Source organism: Anoplopoma fimbria, chromosome 7 (genome assembly GCF_027596085.1).
Source record: "Anoplopoma fimbria isolate UVic2021 breed Golden Eagle Sablefish chromosome 7, Afim_UVic_2022, whole genome shotgun sequence".
Lineage (NCBI taxonomy): Eukaryota > Metazoa > Chordata > Actinopteri > Perciformes > Anoplopomatidae > Anoplopoma > Anoplopoma fimbria.
Genome location: NC_072455.1, coordinates 10,056,267 through 10,069,180, shown reverse-complemented (window position 1 = coordinate 10,069,180; position 12,914 = coordinate 10,056,267). Strand labels below are relative to the sequence as shown.

General features: G+C 39.2%; 1 protein-coding gene across 1 annotated transcript in view; it reads right to left on the bottom strand.

Moving 5' to 3' along the window:
• Window positions 1–12,914, bottom strand: part of LOC129093889 (VPS10 domain-containing receptor SorCS2-like) — a 145,711-nt gene that overhangs the window by 52,911 nt on the left and 79,886 nt on the right. The window contains exon 2 of the mRNA XM_054602010.1: window positions 3,644–3,711. Within this exon, the coding sequence (XP_054457985.1) occupies window positions 3,644–3,711 (68 nt within the window). The remainder of the gene's footprint in view (window positions 1–3,643; window positions 3,712–12,914) is intronic.

The window sequence follows — 12,914 nt, the reverse complement described above, 5'->3', positions numbered from 1 at the left end:
CTTTTGTAACAAATTACTATTTTGATGCTATCATGACCCAGTTTCCTTAAAGTTATCATCAAAGCTTCAACTTCCGTCATCACTTATTATTTTCTCCCTGACTGCTCTTCTTCTTTAATGCAGCTTTGAAGATTGGGTTTGTTACAAAGAAAGAAAACATACATTTTGACTTCCATTGCACATTGATACCATATGCAGAGAGGAAGGGAGAGACAGAAATAGAATATAGAGAGAGGAGGATGAAGCTCAGCTAAAAGAAGCCATGGAAGCTCTTTTGATTTGTTTTCCTCTCTGCCTTTTAGCTCTCCTCGCTTTATCTTTAATTCATTTAAGGTTGTCCATGAACAAAAAGTACAGAAATATACAAACACACATGCACATAAGTAAAGCCACACATGCAGACAGACACAAATACACACTTATGAATATACATAACCATACACACAATATACATACAAGTATACTGTACACTAATGTAGACTAAACACACATACTAAGCCCATAAATTTACACTCAGATAAAAAACGAGATATAAAATGCACAGTTAAGCATATATGATGGACACAGTTAAGCATATATGATGGACAAATTGTCAACAGTTGTGGAAGTGTTGTGTGGAAGATCTAGTCCATGCTAATGGTTATGTACAATAATACAGCGCCTTTCTAACTAATGCACATTCACTAATGCAAAGCCTTCTGGTGCGCTGCCTACAAGCCCCCCTCGCATCTTCAAGAGACGTGAAGAATTTTTAAGTAACCCCGGACCTAAACACAAGCACTTTCTTCACATGAGTGTATGATTGATATAAGAGTAAATGGGTCACATGTTGGTACAACTTTTTAAAAGCAGAAATTAGCATAAAAATACTAAGCTTTGACCAATATGGATTTTTGATGGTCCACTCTGAATGTGGATAACACGTTTTTTGGGGGGATGAAGCTTAAAATAGCCAACATTTAACCTATATCCCAAATACCTGAATTCATCCCAAGGTCATTGTAATTACAGTATATATCTATCTTATCTCTTGAAAAAAAAAGGACACTCAAATGTATGACATGTTTTCCCAAATCAATTCAAGTAATATATTTTCATTTTTCAGAAGCTTCTTAAACTTGGTTTGGCCCTCTTAAAAAAAAAAAAAAAAAAATCAAAACTACACTTCAGATCAGCATATTATGTTGTTAACATTACTGGTAAGCTTTAAAATCAATTCCGTCATCATATCACAAAATAACGGCACAGATTGCCTGATATTTTAAGTTCTACATATTACAGAAATGCTTGAGGGCTCAAAGCCAAAAAAGTGAATATCTGCTCCTCTCAGTTTGAGGATCAAAAAGCTTTACTGTGTATTTCATGGATCCAGAGTCTTAAGAAGTGTTCTGTCAGCCTGCAGTCATCACAGTGTTTAGTAATGCAGTGGCAAATCCTCACGTCTTTGGCTAATCTACAAGCACCTTTCTCTCTGTTTACTCTGATTCAAAATCCAATTTTAACTCTATTTAAGGCATACATGTGGACGAGGAGATAGAGACACAAAATAAGATTAGGTAAATATCTATAAGTGTTGCAAGCAAGACTCAGAGTCAGAACTCATTGTGGGTCTTATGTTCAGCATTCCTCTTTCTTCACGATCTGCCATTGCCAGAAACTCTCAGAGTTTTCTATCTTTGAAAAAATAGTGCCCTCCTCCTGTTTTGTGCAATCGCACAGATTCATCCACAACATTGGTAACCAAACATTTTCCCTTGGAGGTCCAAAACTGCAACCCAATGGTGGGCTACGGGCCAAAAGCAAACACTATTGTATTGCATTGTTTCATTAAAATTCCCTTAATTGAAATGCTTTCTATCGCGGACCACTGTCCCTGCCTCTCCTTTTATTGTTACCTCATACCAAAGTGTCGTAATGCCTGCCGTGCTCATATAAAGAAAAATAATCAATAGTAATGATGATTTGTAAGATAAATGATCTTTTTGAATAGTAAGATAAATGATCTTTCAAACTTCAGTCAAAATCAAAATCATAGGCTATTCTCTCTACAGCTCAATCTCAAAAGGCAACACAGTGTCGCATTAAGGCGGACACAGTAAAGGAATTGACTCAATTACTAAATATATCCCGATTTTAGTGCTTTATAGATAAAAAAAAATGTATTAGTCAATTATAAGGTATATTGTTTTACCCAAAGTTGAAAAATGTTCAACTCTCTTGACCAGAAAAAACTAAAATGTGCAGTGCTCATCACAGAATAGATGCTCAGCTTCTCATCGTGTAAACACATTGGTTGTGCCAGTTGCTTGCCATCCCAGGTTATTTGCACTAATGGCCATAATCTGCAGATATGTTCAGACAACAGTAAGACATACACTACACTGCTGATCTAAAACGGCCTCAGCTCATTAACTAAGTTGCCCTGAAAAACTTGTCTCCACTCTGTGCCGTAAAGTTTCCCCCAGTGTGAAACCTGACATGTTGATCTACACCCCCTGACAGGGCTATACAGCAAACCAATTCAGCTTCTGCCTTCTCTCTTGTTTGATGTTACAGCCCTGGGACTTCCAAGCCTACAGGCCAGTGGATTGTGGCTGTCCACATGCCACGCCAAGCTGACAGCTACAACGAACTGTGGTACACCCCACACATATTACCTACCAAAACAGGTCAGAGGTCCTCTTGGAAACATGCTAATTTCATGGCAATTTCTGCTTTTAGGACAATGAGGCCAACTGGCAGCTTTTTCATTCTCTGCCAATTAAGGTTCAATACATATTCAATTTCTCAAGTGAGCTGTCCAGTGGTAAATCTGCAGCATTATACATACACTGCAACAATTAAAACATCAACAGTGGAAGGAGAAAAACATGTTTTGTACATTATTCATATCTGTCCTACAGGGAGACAGGAAGTCAAAGCTAATGAGAGGCTAAAGCTTTGAAGAAGTGGAGCCCTCAGTGAGGTGAAGGGCATGAATTAAGTACAACAATTAGATATGTTTAGCCATATGTGAATGCCTTCTAATTTTAGCTAGTGTTAAAGTAAGTTTTTATTAGGATTTGAATATAATTAAGTCTTTTCCACACCCTCAAGGTCAGGCTCAACTACATAGCAGTCCCTCAGGAGCTGGTAGGGGGTGGATGTAGAATACAGAAAACATTAATAATCCATGAGCATATATGTAAGATATACTTATTTGGAACTGGAGTGGAATTGATGCATTGCCTTCTACGCCGATCAAAGCAAGTGAAGTATGAGGTGTTTTGGCAAAGGCAGCTTTGCTTAATGGAGGAAGCTCTGCCAGCCAGACTTGACCTCTTTCCCTGGCATTCCCTGTTCCTCCCGCCCTGCCCTTTGCCATGCTGATTTGCTATCTGCCCAAACAGATGCCTGCTCTGGCCTCGCAGCGCCACTCTCCGGTCCCCAATTTTACCAGTGGCTGACTGCTCATGTTTTGACTGCCTTGGCGCTCTGTATCACTCTTGTCTCTGAGGAAGCACAAAGCAGAGATAACAGAGACCTACACTGACCTCGCTGTTGAAGGGAAGCCGCTTTCCGGTGAAATGTCTTTGTAATTCTGGGACAAACATGACATAAAGACATTGAGCAAGAGCAAACATGGTGTAAGTGTTTGGTCTACCTCCACAGTGAGCTCTCCAGCACCTTGGTGGAGTCAGCATGGTAGTACTTGGTCAGGATCAGGATGACCTGCAACACAAGGTGGAGAAGAGAGATACATTAAAGCTACAACTGCAGAAAAAGACTTGTTAGTGCAGTCGTTCTTAAAGTAGGAGATGGGTCCTGCAAGGAGGGTGTCGTAAAAATAAAGATCAATGAACATGGTTTGTTTGAGAATAATAGACAAACACAAGTGCCCTGATTTTAGCAATGCCATTTTGCTAACCTGAAGCTAAACCATTGTCCTTGGCTTATTTTCCGAGGACTTTCCTTAATATTGTTACAGACTGATCGACATTAATCAGTGAACACAAGGGTGGGCATGACAGAAACAGTTTGAGAGCGACTCGGTTAGAGTATGAAACCAGGGCCGTAGCCAGGCTTTTAAAATTACCAACAACCACTAAAACCATTTTGGTAAAAAAGTCAAGATTTTTTGTTATTCTAGACATGTTTCCATTATAACACTATAACAAATTCTATACATTTTCAAACACGTTTTCAAAGCGTTTAATTTACAGGCCCTATTATGCTATTTTCCGGGTGCATATTTTTTATCTCAAGTTACAGTTACAACATGTTTACATGCGTTAATGCTCATAGTCCTCCTTGTTTTTCTCATCCTGGCTGTCCTGCAGCACCTCTTCTCACCCTCTCTGTGATATGCTCCGTTGTAGCGTTTGCTCCTCCCTCCAGAATACAAAGTCTGCTCTGATTGGTCAGCTAGCCAGCTCTGTTGTGATTGGTCAACGTTTCAGATTTCAAAAAACTCTTCCTCTGGAGCTTCAGCTCCGTCTCTCTCTTTTGTTGTTTAAGGGCGGGCAAAACTAGCCGGAGAGTTATACGTCACTTCCGTTACATTATGACCTCATAAAGTTACGGAAGTGAAGGAGAGAATTCAATGGAGCCGTTTCAGGCAGCTCAGGAGCAGTGTTTCTGAGGGGGAGGGTAACTCCTTTTAGGGGTGGACTTCAGGTTTTACACTCTACGGACCTTTTACATGTACAAAAATATATATAACACACTAAAGAAGAGGGAAAAAGTGGAAAAGGATAAAAGGGCCACTTTTAATTTAAAGCAAATCACATTTGAGTTTGATCTTGTGGGTTCTGATGCTAAATGACGGTACTAACAGCCATCACTATTGCTAATGCCTAATTGAATATTGTGCAGTGGTAAATTTAACAAAGAAATTTCGCTAAAAATGATTCCTAAAGTGGGGCTACAGCGGTAACACACACGTCGTATTCTGTTGTGTCTATAATACCTCTACAACGTTTTAATTTCGTGGTCTGGAGTCTTTAGTTGCGTTGGGAAATGGTCACTCAGAGCACCGAAGAGCACTATGGCAAAAAATGTACCGTTTGTAAATACGTAACGCTGTTGTAATGTACTGTTCAGTTATTCAAAGACCACAGCGTCGGAGTAGCAGAGCTACTCTGGGCACTCTGTCTGAGGATTCAGAGCAGCAGAGTACTTAGGGCAGTTAATGTTTCCAAGTTACTTGTTTGCCAAACTATTTTTAAAAAGAAGCTAACTGGGTTTTCACAAACTCCCACTGTAATGTGAGTTATAGCAAACGTTTTCCAGCTTATTTTCATAGGCTTATTGTTACAGTCTCATGTCTCATCATAATCATTGCCATTCTCACTTGCAACATCTTTTCTTGAATCCTTCTTAAGTACCCATTCGTTAATTCTTATAGAAATATAACACCATTGCTTTTATTTAGTTGTAGAGCCTCAGATTGGATTTACAAACAAACCTTTTGACTGCGTCCAAAATTAAAAAAATTGTGTGTATAAGTGAAGAAAAAACTGTAACACAGCATTCTTTCAGGGAATGTAGCAACAGTCACCCAGTTTGTTATACTGAAAAAAAAAATATGCAATACTTTCATCAGTGGGCCATAGGCTCATTGTGTCTTCAGCAATTTATAGTGACTTGTCAGCAATTAATTTAAATTAAAATCTATTCAATAACATTTCACATGTTTATTTTTTATTTTAAAGGAACAAACATTTGCAGTTTTAGGCACCAAGACTTGATTAAAGGTTGTTTAATTAATACTCTTTTACAGCGCCATTGGTCTGTCAATAGAACTGCATACATGTTTGACCAAGATTTAATCTAATCTGTTGTCTGCTCTATATTTCAAGATAAAGCAGCGGTGAGGGAACTCAATCTGCACTGCTGCAGATTTTTATGCTGAGTATTGAAGGTGTGATTGACAGGCTGGCTTGCAGTATTAGATGGGGAAACGTAAGAGAAACCATGGCCTGCCCAGATGGGAGTTGATAGGCCAAGGGGGCCTGCCCAGAGCATCTGCCAACAGCAGTCTGTGTTGAAGGTGGTTGCTCCCAGGGAGTCGAGCTGCAAATTCTGAGCAAAGGGTACACTCCTGATATATCTTAGTGTGCCTGTATCACCATATTCTCTTATATGAATTATGAATTTTTTTTCCTTCAATTTTTGGTGACTTTCTCCTCTGTAAAACCTTTGCAAATGTTTCAGAACTCATCCTACACTCAAGACTATTTACAATCAAATGAGAATTTGGGAGATAACCTAGTCACACCAGTCATATAAAATCGCATTTCACCGTTTGTGGATCGTAGACCCGTAACTAACAATTATTTGAATTAATCAATTACCCCGACCACTTCGCTCTGCTGCCTCGGGGCGATTGGTTGCCCGTCGCTCAGAGGTCCCTGCGGCCGATCCACCCAGTCACAGCTTTTTTCTGTCCTGGCCCCACAGTGGTGGAATGAACTCCCCACAGAGTCGCTGCCCATCTTTCGGCGCAGGCTGAAAACTCACCTCTTCAAGAAGTACTACCCTGAGCCTTCCTCGTAGCACTTATTGCATTCGTATTAGTTGTTGCACTTATTGTATTCGTATCAGTTCGCTGCACTTATTGTATTCGTATTCGTTTATTGCACTTATCCTATTCGTATTAGTTTGTAGCACTTATTGTATTCGTATTAGTCTGTTGCAATTATTGTTTTCGTAGTAATTTGCTTCTGCACTATACTTTTGCTCTGGTTTATGCTTTTAGATGCTTGTTTAAGAAAGGAGATGCACTTATGACTCCTGGTGACTAGTAGTTCTCTTGAATACCTATGTTGAATACACTTCCTGTAAGTCGCTTTGGATAAAAGCGTCTGCTAAATGACTGTAATGTAATGTAATCAATTTCTCTCCCTGTTATTTTCTTGATTAACGAAGTAAGAAAGTCAGAAAGCTGCGAAAAATAATCATTGTAATGGTGTAAAAGCACTTCCTTGTGTAAAAGTTAGCTTAAGCTACAAATAGTTAAGATGGATGGAAATGTTTAGGTCATTATCATACTGTTCTGTGCAGATAACACATTGTCTCTCATATTATTTTGTGTTTATGTATGTGATTTTATATTGAAAGATGAACTACTGGAAATGTGAAATGGGGTAAAGAAACCTGTTCAACCTCCCCACGTTTCTCTTAGGTCTGAATGTTGTTGTGCGGGGGATCTGGTGAAAGAAACGAGAAGGTAACAACTTTCTGTTACTGAACAAATGTCCTGAATTTGTATTTCTTTAACAGGAATGAAAGTCAAACTGAGAAGACTGACAGCTGCCAGGGCCAAGTGAAGCACATGCAGCATCTCTCCAGCAACCACTTCTTATGCCTGTCACCAGGTCACATGAAAACATGCACTTATGTAATTATTGTAACTAGTGGGGTTTTTATAAGTTTTTATATATAGTTAATATTTGTATAATGTTTGACAAAAATAAATAATCTCCAATCAGTCTCTCTATGGTGAAAGTAGCGTGACAGACTACACTTCTATTCAAAAAGAGTTATTACAAAATTTCATTTTAGAGATTTATTATACAGTCATTTACTACCTAAGACTTTGGTAAAACCATTTCAAGCACCAAAACGATTTCTCCACACGGGTAAACGAATGGTTTCACGAGAGATCTAAAGAATTCAACTTTTCATCCTTGAGGACAATTTATCTCTTTACGCAGTGTTCAAGGACAAATGAGCGCCTCAGTGTAGAGTTTGCCGAGATTGTTCTGCAGTCCCAGTGCTGGGTTAGAAAAGCAGCTCCACATAAGAATGTCAACCTCTACAGCCTCTAACAGCTTACCTCCTTCCTCTGACATAAAATACATAACATACATAAAGCCTGCTGGTTACAAGTAAACCCTTTCTACAATATAAATCTATAATTATAGCTCTCTAAATGTGTTACACATCAAATGCCATCCTCTGTCTTGTGCATGAAAAAGAGAAGGGTAAAGAATCTGTGTCCTAAAAGTCATCTGTTCATATGACCCTTGAGAATGAGGTATTCATCACTCATCCAACTGCTGATGTCAATAAAATATTCTGCCTCCCTATCCCCACGTTGTCTTCAAGGCCTCAAGTTCTGCTGAATTGTAAAATAATTTTTCTTTGTGGATAAAGCAGACAGGGCAAGGATGTATTCGGCTATAAAACACTACTGGCAGGAGGCAGAGAGAGTGTTTATTTGGCAGCATCAAACCTTGCCACATTGACAAAACTGCTGAACAGCACAGAAGCATATTCGTCATCGCTTCTTGTGTACAGAGCAGTGTTAGGACTACAACTTGGCAACTTCTACCTGCTATATTGGACTAAAAGGCAAAATTGGCACAGAGTATTCGACCAAAGAGTAAAGAAAAAATTCAAAGTTTTTATTCAATGCAAATATATCACAGGTCCATACTTAATAGTCAAATGCTAATGGTATACAATAAAAGTCTCTGCATCCATGCTCGTACAGAAAACAAATGGTAAGGAAGTTTCTGATGAACTTGCTGACCTTATCAAACTGTTGTAGAGGAAGTATCCCTTTATTGTAGCCTCCTTGTTATACCACGACCACATAATCAACCACTGTGGGCTTCTTGTTTGTAAGCTAGTGGACAATGGGTCTAATGGCTTTTATTGGTGAAAAGTCAACAGGGCGGTCCGGACCCACAGATGACGTCATACAGGAGCTACAAGAGACCTCATTGAGAGTCAAGCTCATAGCTGAGCTTCTCATGAACTCCAGCTTGACAACAGCTGTTTGTCCCTGAGACATTTTAATCAACTGTGTGCTATAATTCAGCCATTGAGGACAAAGAGGGAGAAAGCTTTAAAGAAAGAAAGGGACTGGGGGGAAATAAAGAATTCATTCATTTGTAAAAGGGAAAACAGTGAAATACATGTATTTGTAAGTGTGTGACACCCCCTCCTCATCCCCCCTACACATTCTCCAGAAACAGACCACACGCATCAGCAATTAATCACAGTGTGTAATAAAAGGGAGGAACTCATTTTTGTATATTTCCCCCCCCAAAAAAGATGAAGACCAATTAAAATTCTTTGGGCACAGAAGTAAATTCTGTGGCGATTGTATTTAACGCAATCTGTGTGTGTCTGGTCTCTCTCGCATGAAGCTTTTCACTTTGTTGCGTCATCTGTAACTTTGACTTGAACCTTGAACCAGGGTCGGTTATCTTCTTCAAAAACTCTTTCGATATTTTTGTTTTAATTGTCATTACATCCTGACAGCAATCAATGAATCAAATGCTATGACAAAAAGAGGGGCTGGCTGCCATGTTAGTTGTTTAAGATCATAATGATAATTTTGGTGGGATGGCTTTGGAAGAAGCCTGAAGAGACAGCAGACTTGGTTATCTTGCTAGATTTAGTATCTTTCAGAGGTCCCAGTCAGCACCAACCAGCATTTCAACGTTGATTTTTGGTCTGAATGTCTGGGACCTATTTCTGCCATCATTTCAACCGGCTTCAATACGGTTACAACCTCAACGTGTCACAAAACACCAAATTATTTGAAAAAGGTTTTTTCAGTTGTAGGTTGAAAGAGAGATGATAATGGTTACTGTAAATGTATATCCAAAGTCCTATTACACTGGTCAGTGAAATGTGGTCTACATAAAGACATAGTTTGAACGCATTTAATGTTTTTATATACAATGTCATAAATCTGGAACTATATACTGTGTGCTGCCAACAAGATGTTTCCAGGACATCATAGTGGGAGCAGTGTGGTTTCTGTATGTACATTCATGTAAAGTACGAGTTTTTGCTTACTGCTGTAACACGCATGTGCAGTTACTTTGGCTCAGACTGCTTTGACTACTTTGAGGGTTGCACTAGAGAATCAGCTATGTACTTGTGGAGCAAGTTGAACCAGCTGACGGATAGACGTGAGGCTTCATGTTAACTACATACTCTGTAAGTACTTTAACTTCTTGATATCAGTTATGCCTGTAAATAAAGTGCTTCAATCATCCAAATAGTTCCCTATTACCCTCATTCTTCCCGTTCCATGACCGCGCTAATGGTTTAGGACACCAGCAGCCACTGACTAGTCACATCTGGTAAAAGTCATTTTTGTGTTGGACCTTGACCATGCTCTTTATCTGAGGCTAGCCAGTGACCCGAACACACGTTACCATTTTAACAGTAGCTTGAGTTTGCCACTATTCATTAAACTGTTCAGGCAGAGAAGAGAGAAGGGCAATTACATGGACCTTTGCTTCTGCTTGCCCTTTGCTCTGTCTACAAAGAAAGCTCCTGACCTCATTACATTACATTACAGTCATTTAGCAGACGCTTTTATCCAAAGCGACTTACAATCAGTAGTATGTTACATATCATTCACCCATTCACACACTGATGACAGGCTACCATGCAAGGTGACACCATCAGACTCTAACTAACATTCATGCAACATCCAGTCCACACCGATGGCAAGCCTTCAGGAGCAACTTGGGGTTAAGTGTCTTGCCCAAGGACACATCGACTGCCGAAGCCGGGTATCGAACCACCGATCCTCACAAGAGTCCATATACACAGATACTGGGTGCCAGATGAACTGTGGAAGCTGTTATTTCAACTTTGTTTTTATTTTCTGTTCTTCACATCCAATTTCTGAAGATTTTCAAATGTTGTCCATTATTAGGCCTAGACCTCTGTATGTCATGATACAGATCATATATTTAGTTTAACAGAATTTATCGCAACACTTTTGAGCCTGATTTAAGTAATTATTGTAATTAGTGGAAATCCCTGCAGCTGTTTAAGCAAACTGAGTCTCAGTTGTGCGATTAGCCAGAACCAGAGTCACCCTTTTATCATAGGCAGTTGATGAAAAGGGCATGATATAAACTTTTTAACTTGGTTTTTGCAAACTAAATTTCAAACATTTTCAATTATTTTGGATTCTCACCAGAATGTATTCAAAATGGTGAATGAGAGAAATTACTGTCATTTCTAGATGGTAACCCTGGAAACTCTGATTAGACATTGACCTTGAATGGTGAAGGTTAGGTATTGACCTGGAATTGTTAAGGTAAGGCAATGGTCAAGGTTAAGTATTGATACGGAATGGTTTGGTTAAAGTTAGGATAGGTTGTTGGCAGCAAGTCTTGCGTGAGTTTCAAGTCTTAAATTCTTGGATTTCATCTGGACATCCAGATGACATAACATCCTGGTCATATTGTTTTAGGACAAACCAATGTTCAATGTTTAATACTTTTCTAAAGTATAAATATATAACAAATAGATCACCCTAATGCTAACTTAAATGGTTTATTATTATGAGGTCAAGACCCACTCAACTGACAAATTGACACACTGTCAATTCAGGATCTTTATGACAATTTCAAGCTAAATGAAAAATAGTGTGCACAAAATCCTTATCTGATTCATTATATACTTTCCCTTAATCTGTAAAATAGGATATATTTTAAGAAAGTTCACACAAATGTACATGCATCCTTCCCTGATTCTCTTAAATTATGGGGTTCATCCCCAACAACAACAGGCTATATTTGGTATCACACATTACTGTTACCACTTCAATCCTGAACACATATTTAACCACAAACCACTCATTCATGCAAACATATAGGCCTATTCCTGGCCGTGGAATTGCAAGGATGAATTTGCCTGTGGAGACTCAAGTAAAATGGCGATGCTTTATCCGGCAACTAATTGGACCGACAGGACTGATAGAGCTGAGTTCCTTAGATGTGTGATAATCCACTGCTGGGAGCCTGAGGCCTTGGGGACAGAGAGAGAGAGAGTGTACGGCAAGGGAGAAGAAGCGATAAAGAGAGATGTGAGATCTGGGAGACGGGGAGATAAAAGGAAGAATGTGAGAGACCAAGAGACAAAGAGACAAAGAAAAGAGAGTTGCGAATAGATAGGTTGGAGGGAAGACGCTGCATGAAAAAAAGAGGGGAAAATAATAATTACAGTTAGAGAACAACCAAAAATGATGAAGATAAAAAAAGGGAAGGGCTAGAGGTTAATGGAGCAGAGACATGGCATTAGAAATAGGACAGGGAGATTTGGGATGTAAAGGCTGTAAGGGGGTTGGTAATCGATGAAGCTGAGGGATCGAGACGAGCCTGCTGGCCCTCAAATCTGTCCATTGATCTGAGCATTTCACTGCTGAAGAGGAGTTGAGGTCCGCCAGGGCTGCTTGGACCACAAACCCAACTTAACCCGACTCTAAGTTATCAGTGCTGGTCTTCAAGAGGAAACCTGTTGAGGTTATGACCTTTCCTGACATGTACTGTAATTCTCCAGTGTAAACAGAGAAAGGAGGCTATACCCGTTTGTCTTTACAAAGACACAGTGGAGTACAAGCATCCAACCATGTCTACTTTCTATTTTCACTAGCCTGAGCCATGGTGGAAAATACTCACACAGCCTTTTAGACAGTTGGTAGCTGGAAGTTCTGCGATGTTAGAGATTTTTAAAGATGCTGAAAACTGAAAACGTATTCTTGTCCCTGTAGCATTCACTTAGCATGATGGACTTAAGATAAGATAAGATAATCCTTTTTTATGCCTCACTCTCTTATTTCTCTGATCCATTAATCTCTAGCCCTTCCCCTTTTTTATCTTCATCCTTTTTGGTTGTTCTCTAACTGTAATTATTATTTTCCCCTCTTGTCTGATCTCTTGAAGAAACTAAAAAGGTGCACTCAGTAGAGTGCTGATCTCTGCCAGGTCTGCAAAGGCCACTGCTCTAAAGTACAGATTTTTGTGATAGTTATGCAAAAGCATTTTTTATTAATCCCTATTTTAAAGAAGAATTGGCTTTGATGCATAGCATGTTCTGTGGACACTTCATTCTGTCTTGCTTTAATTCTAGTCATGAGGAATACCTAGCTTTTGGATGATATATATCCA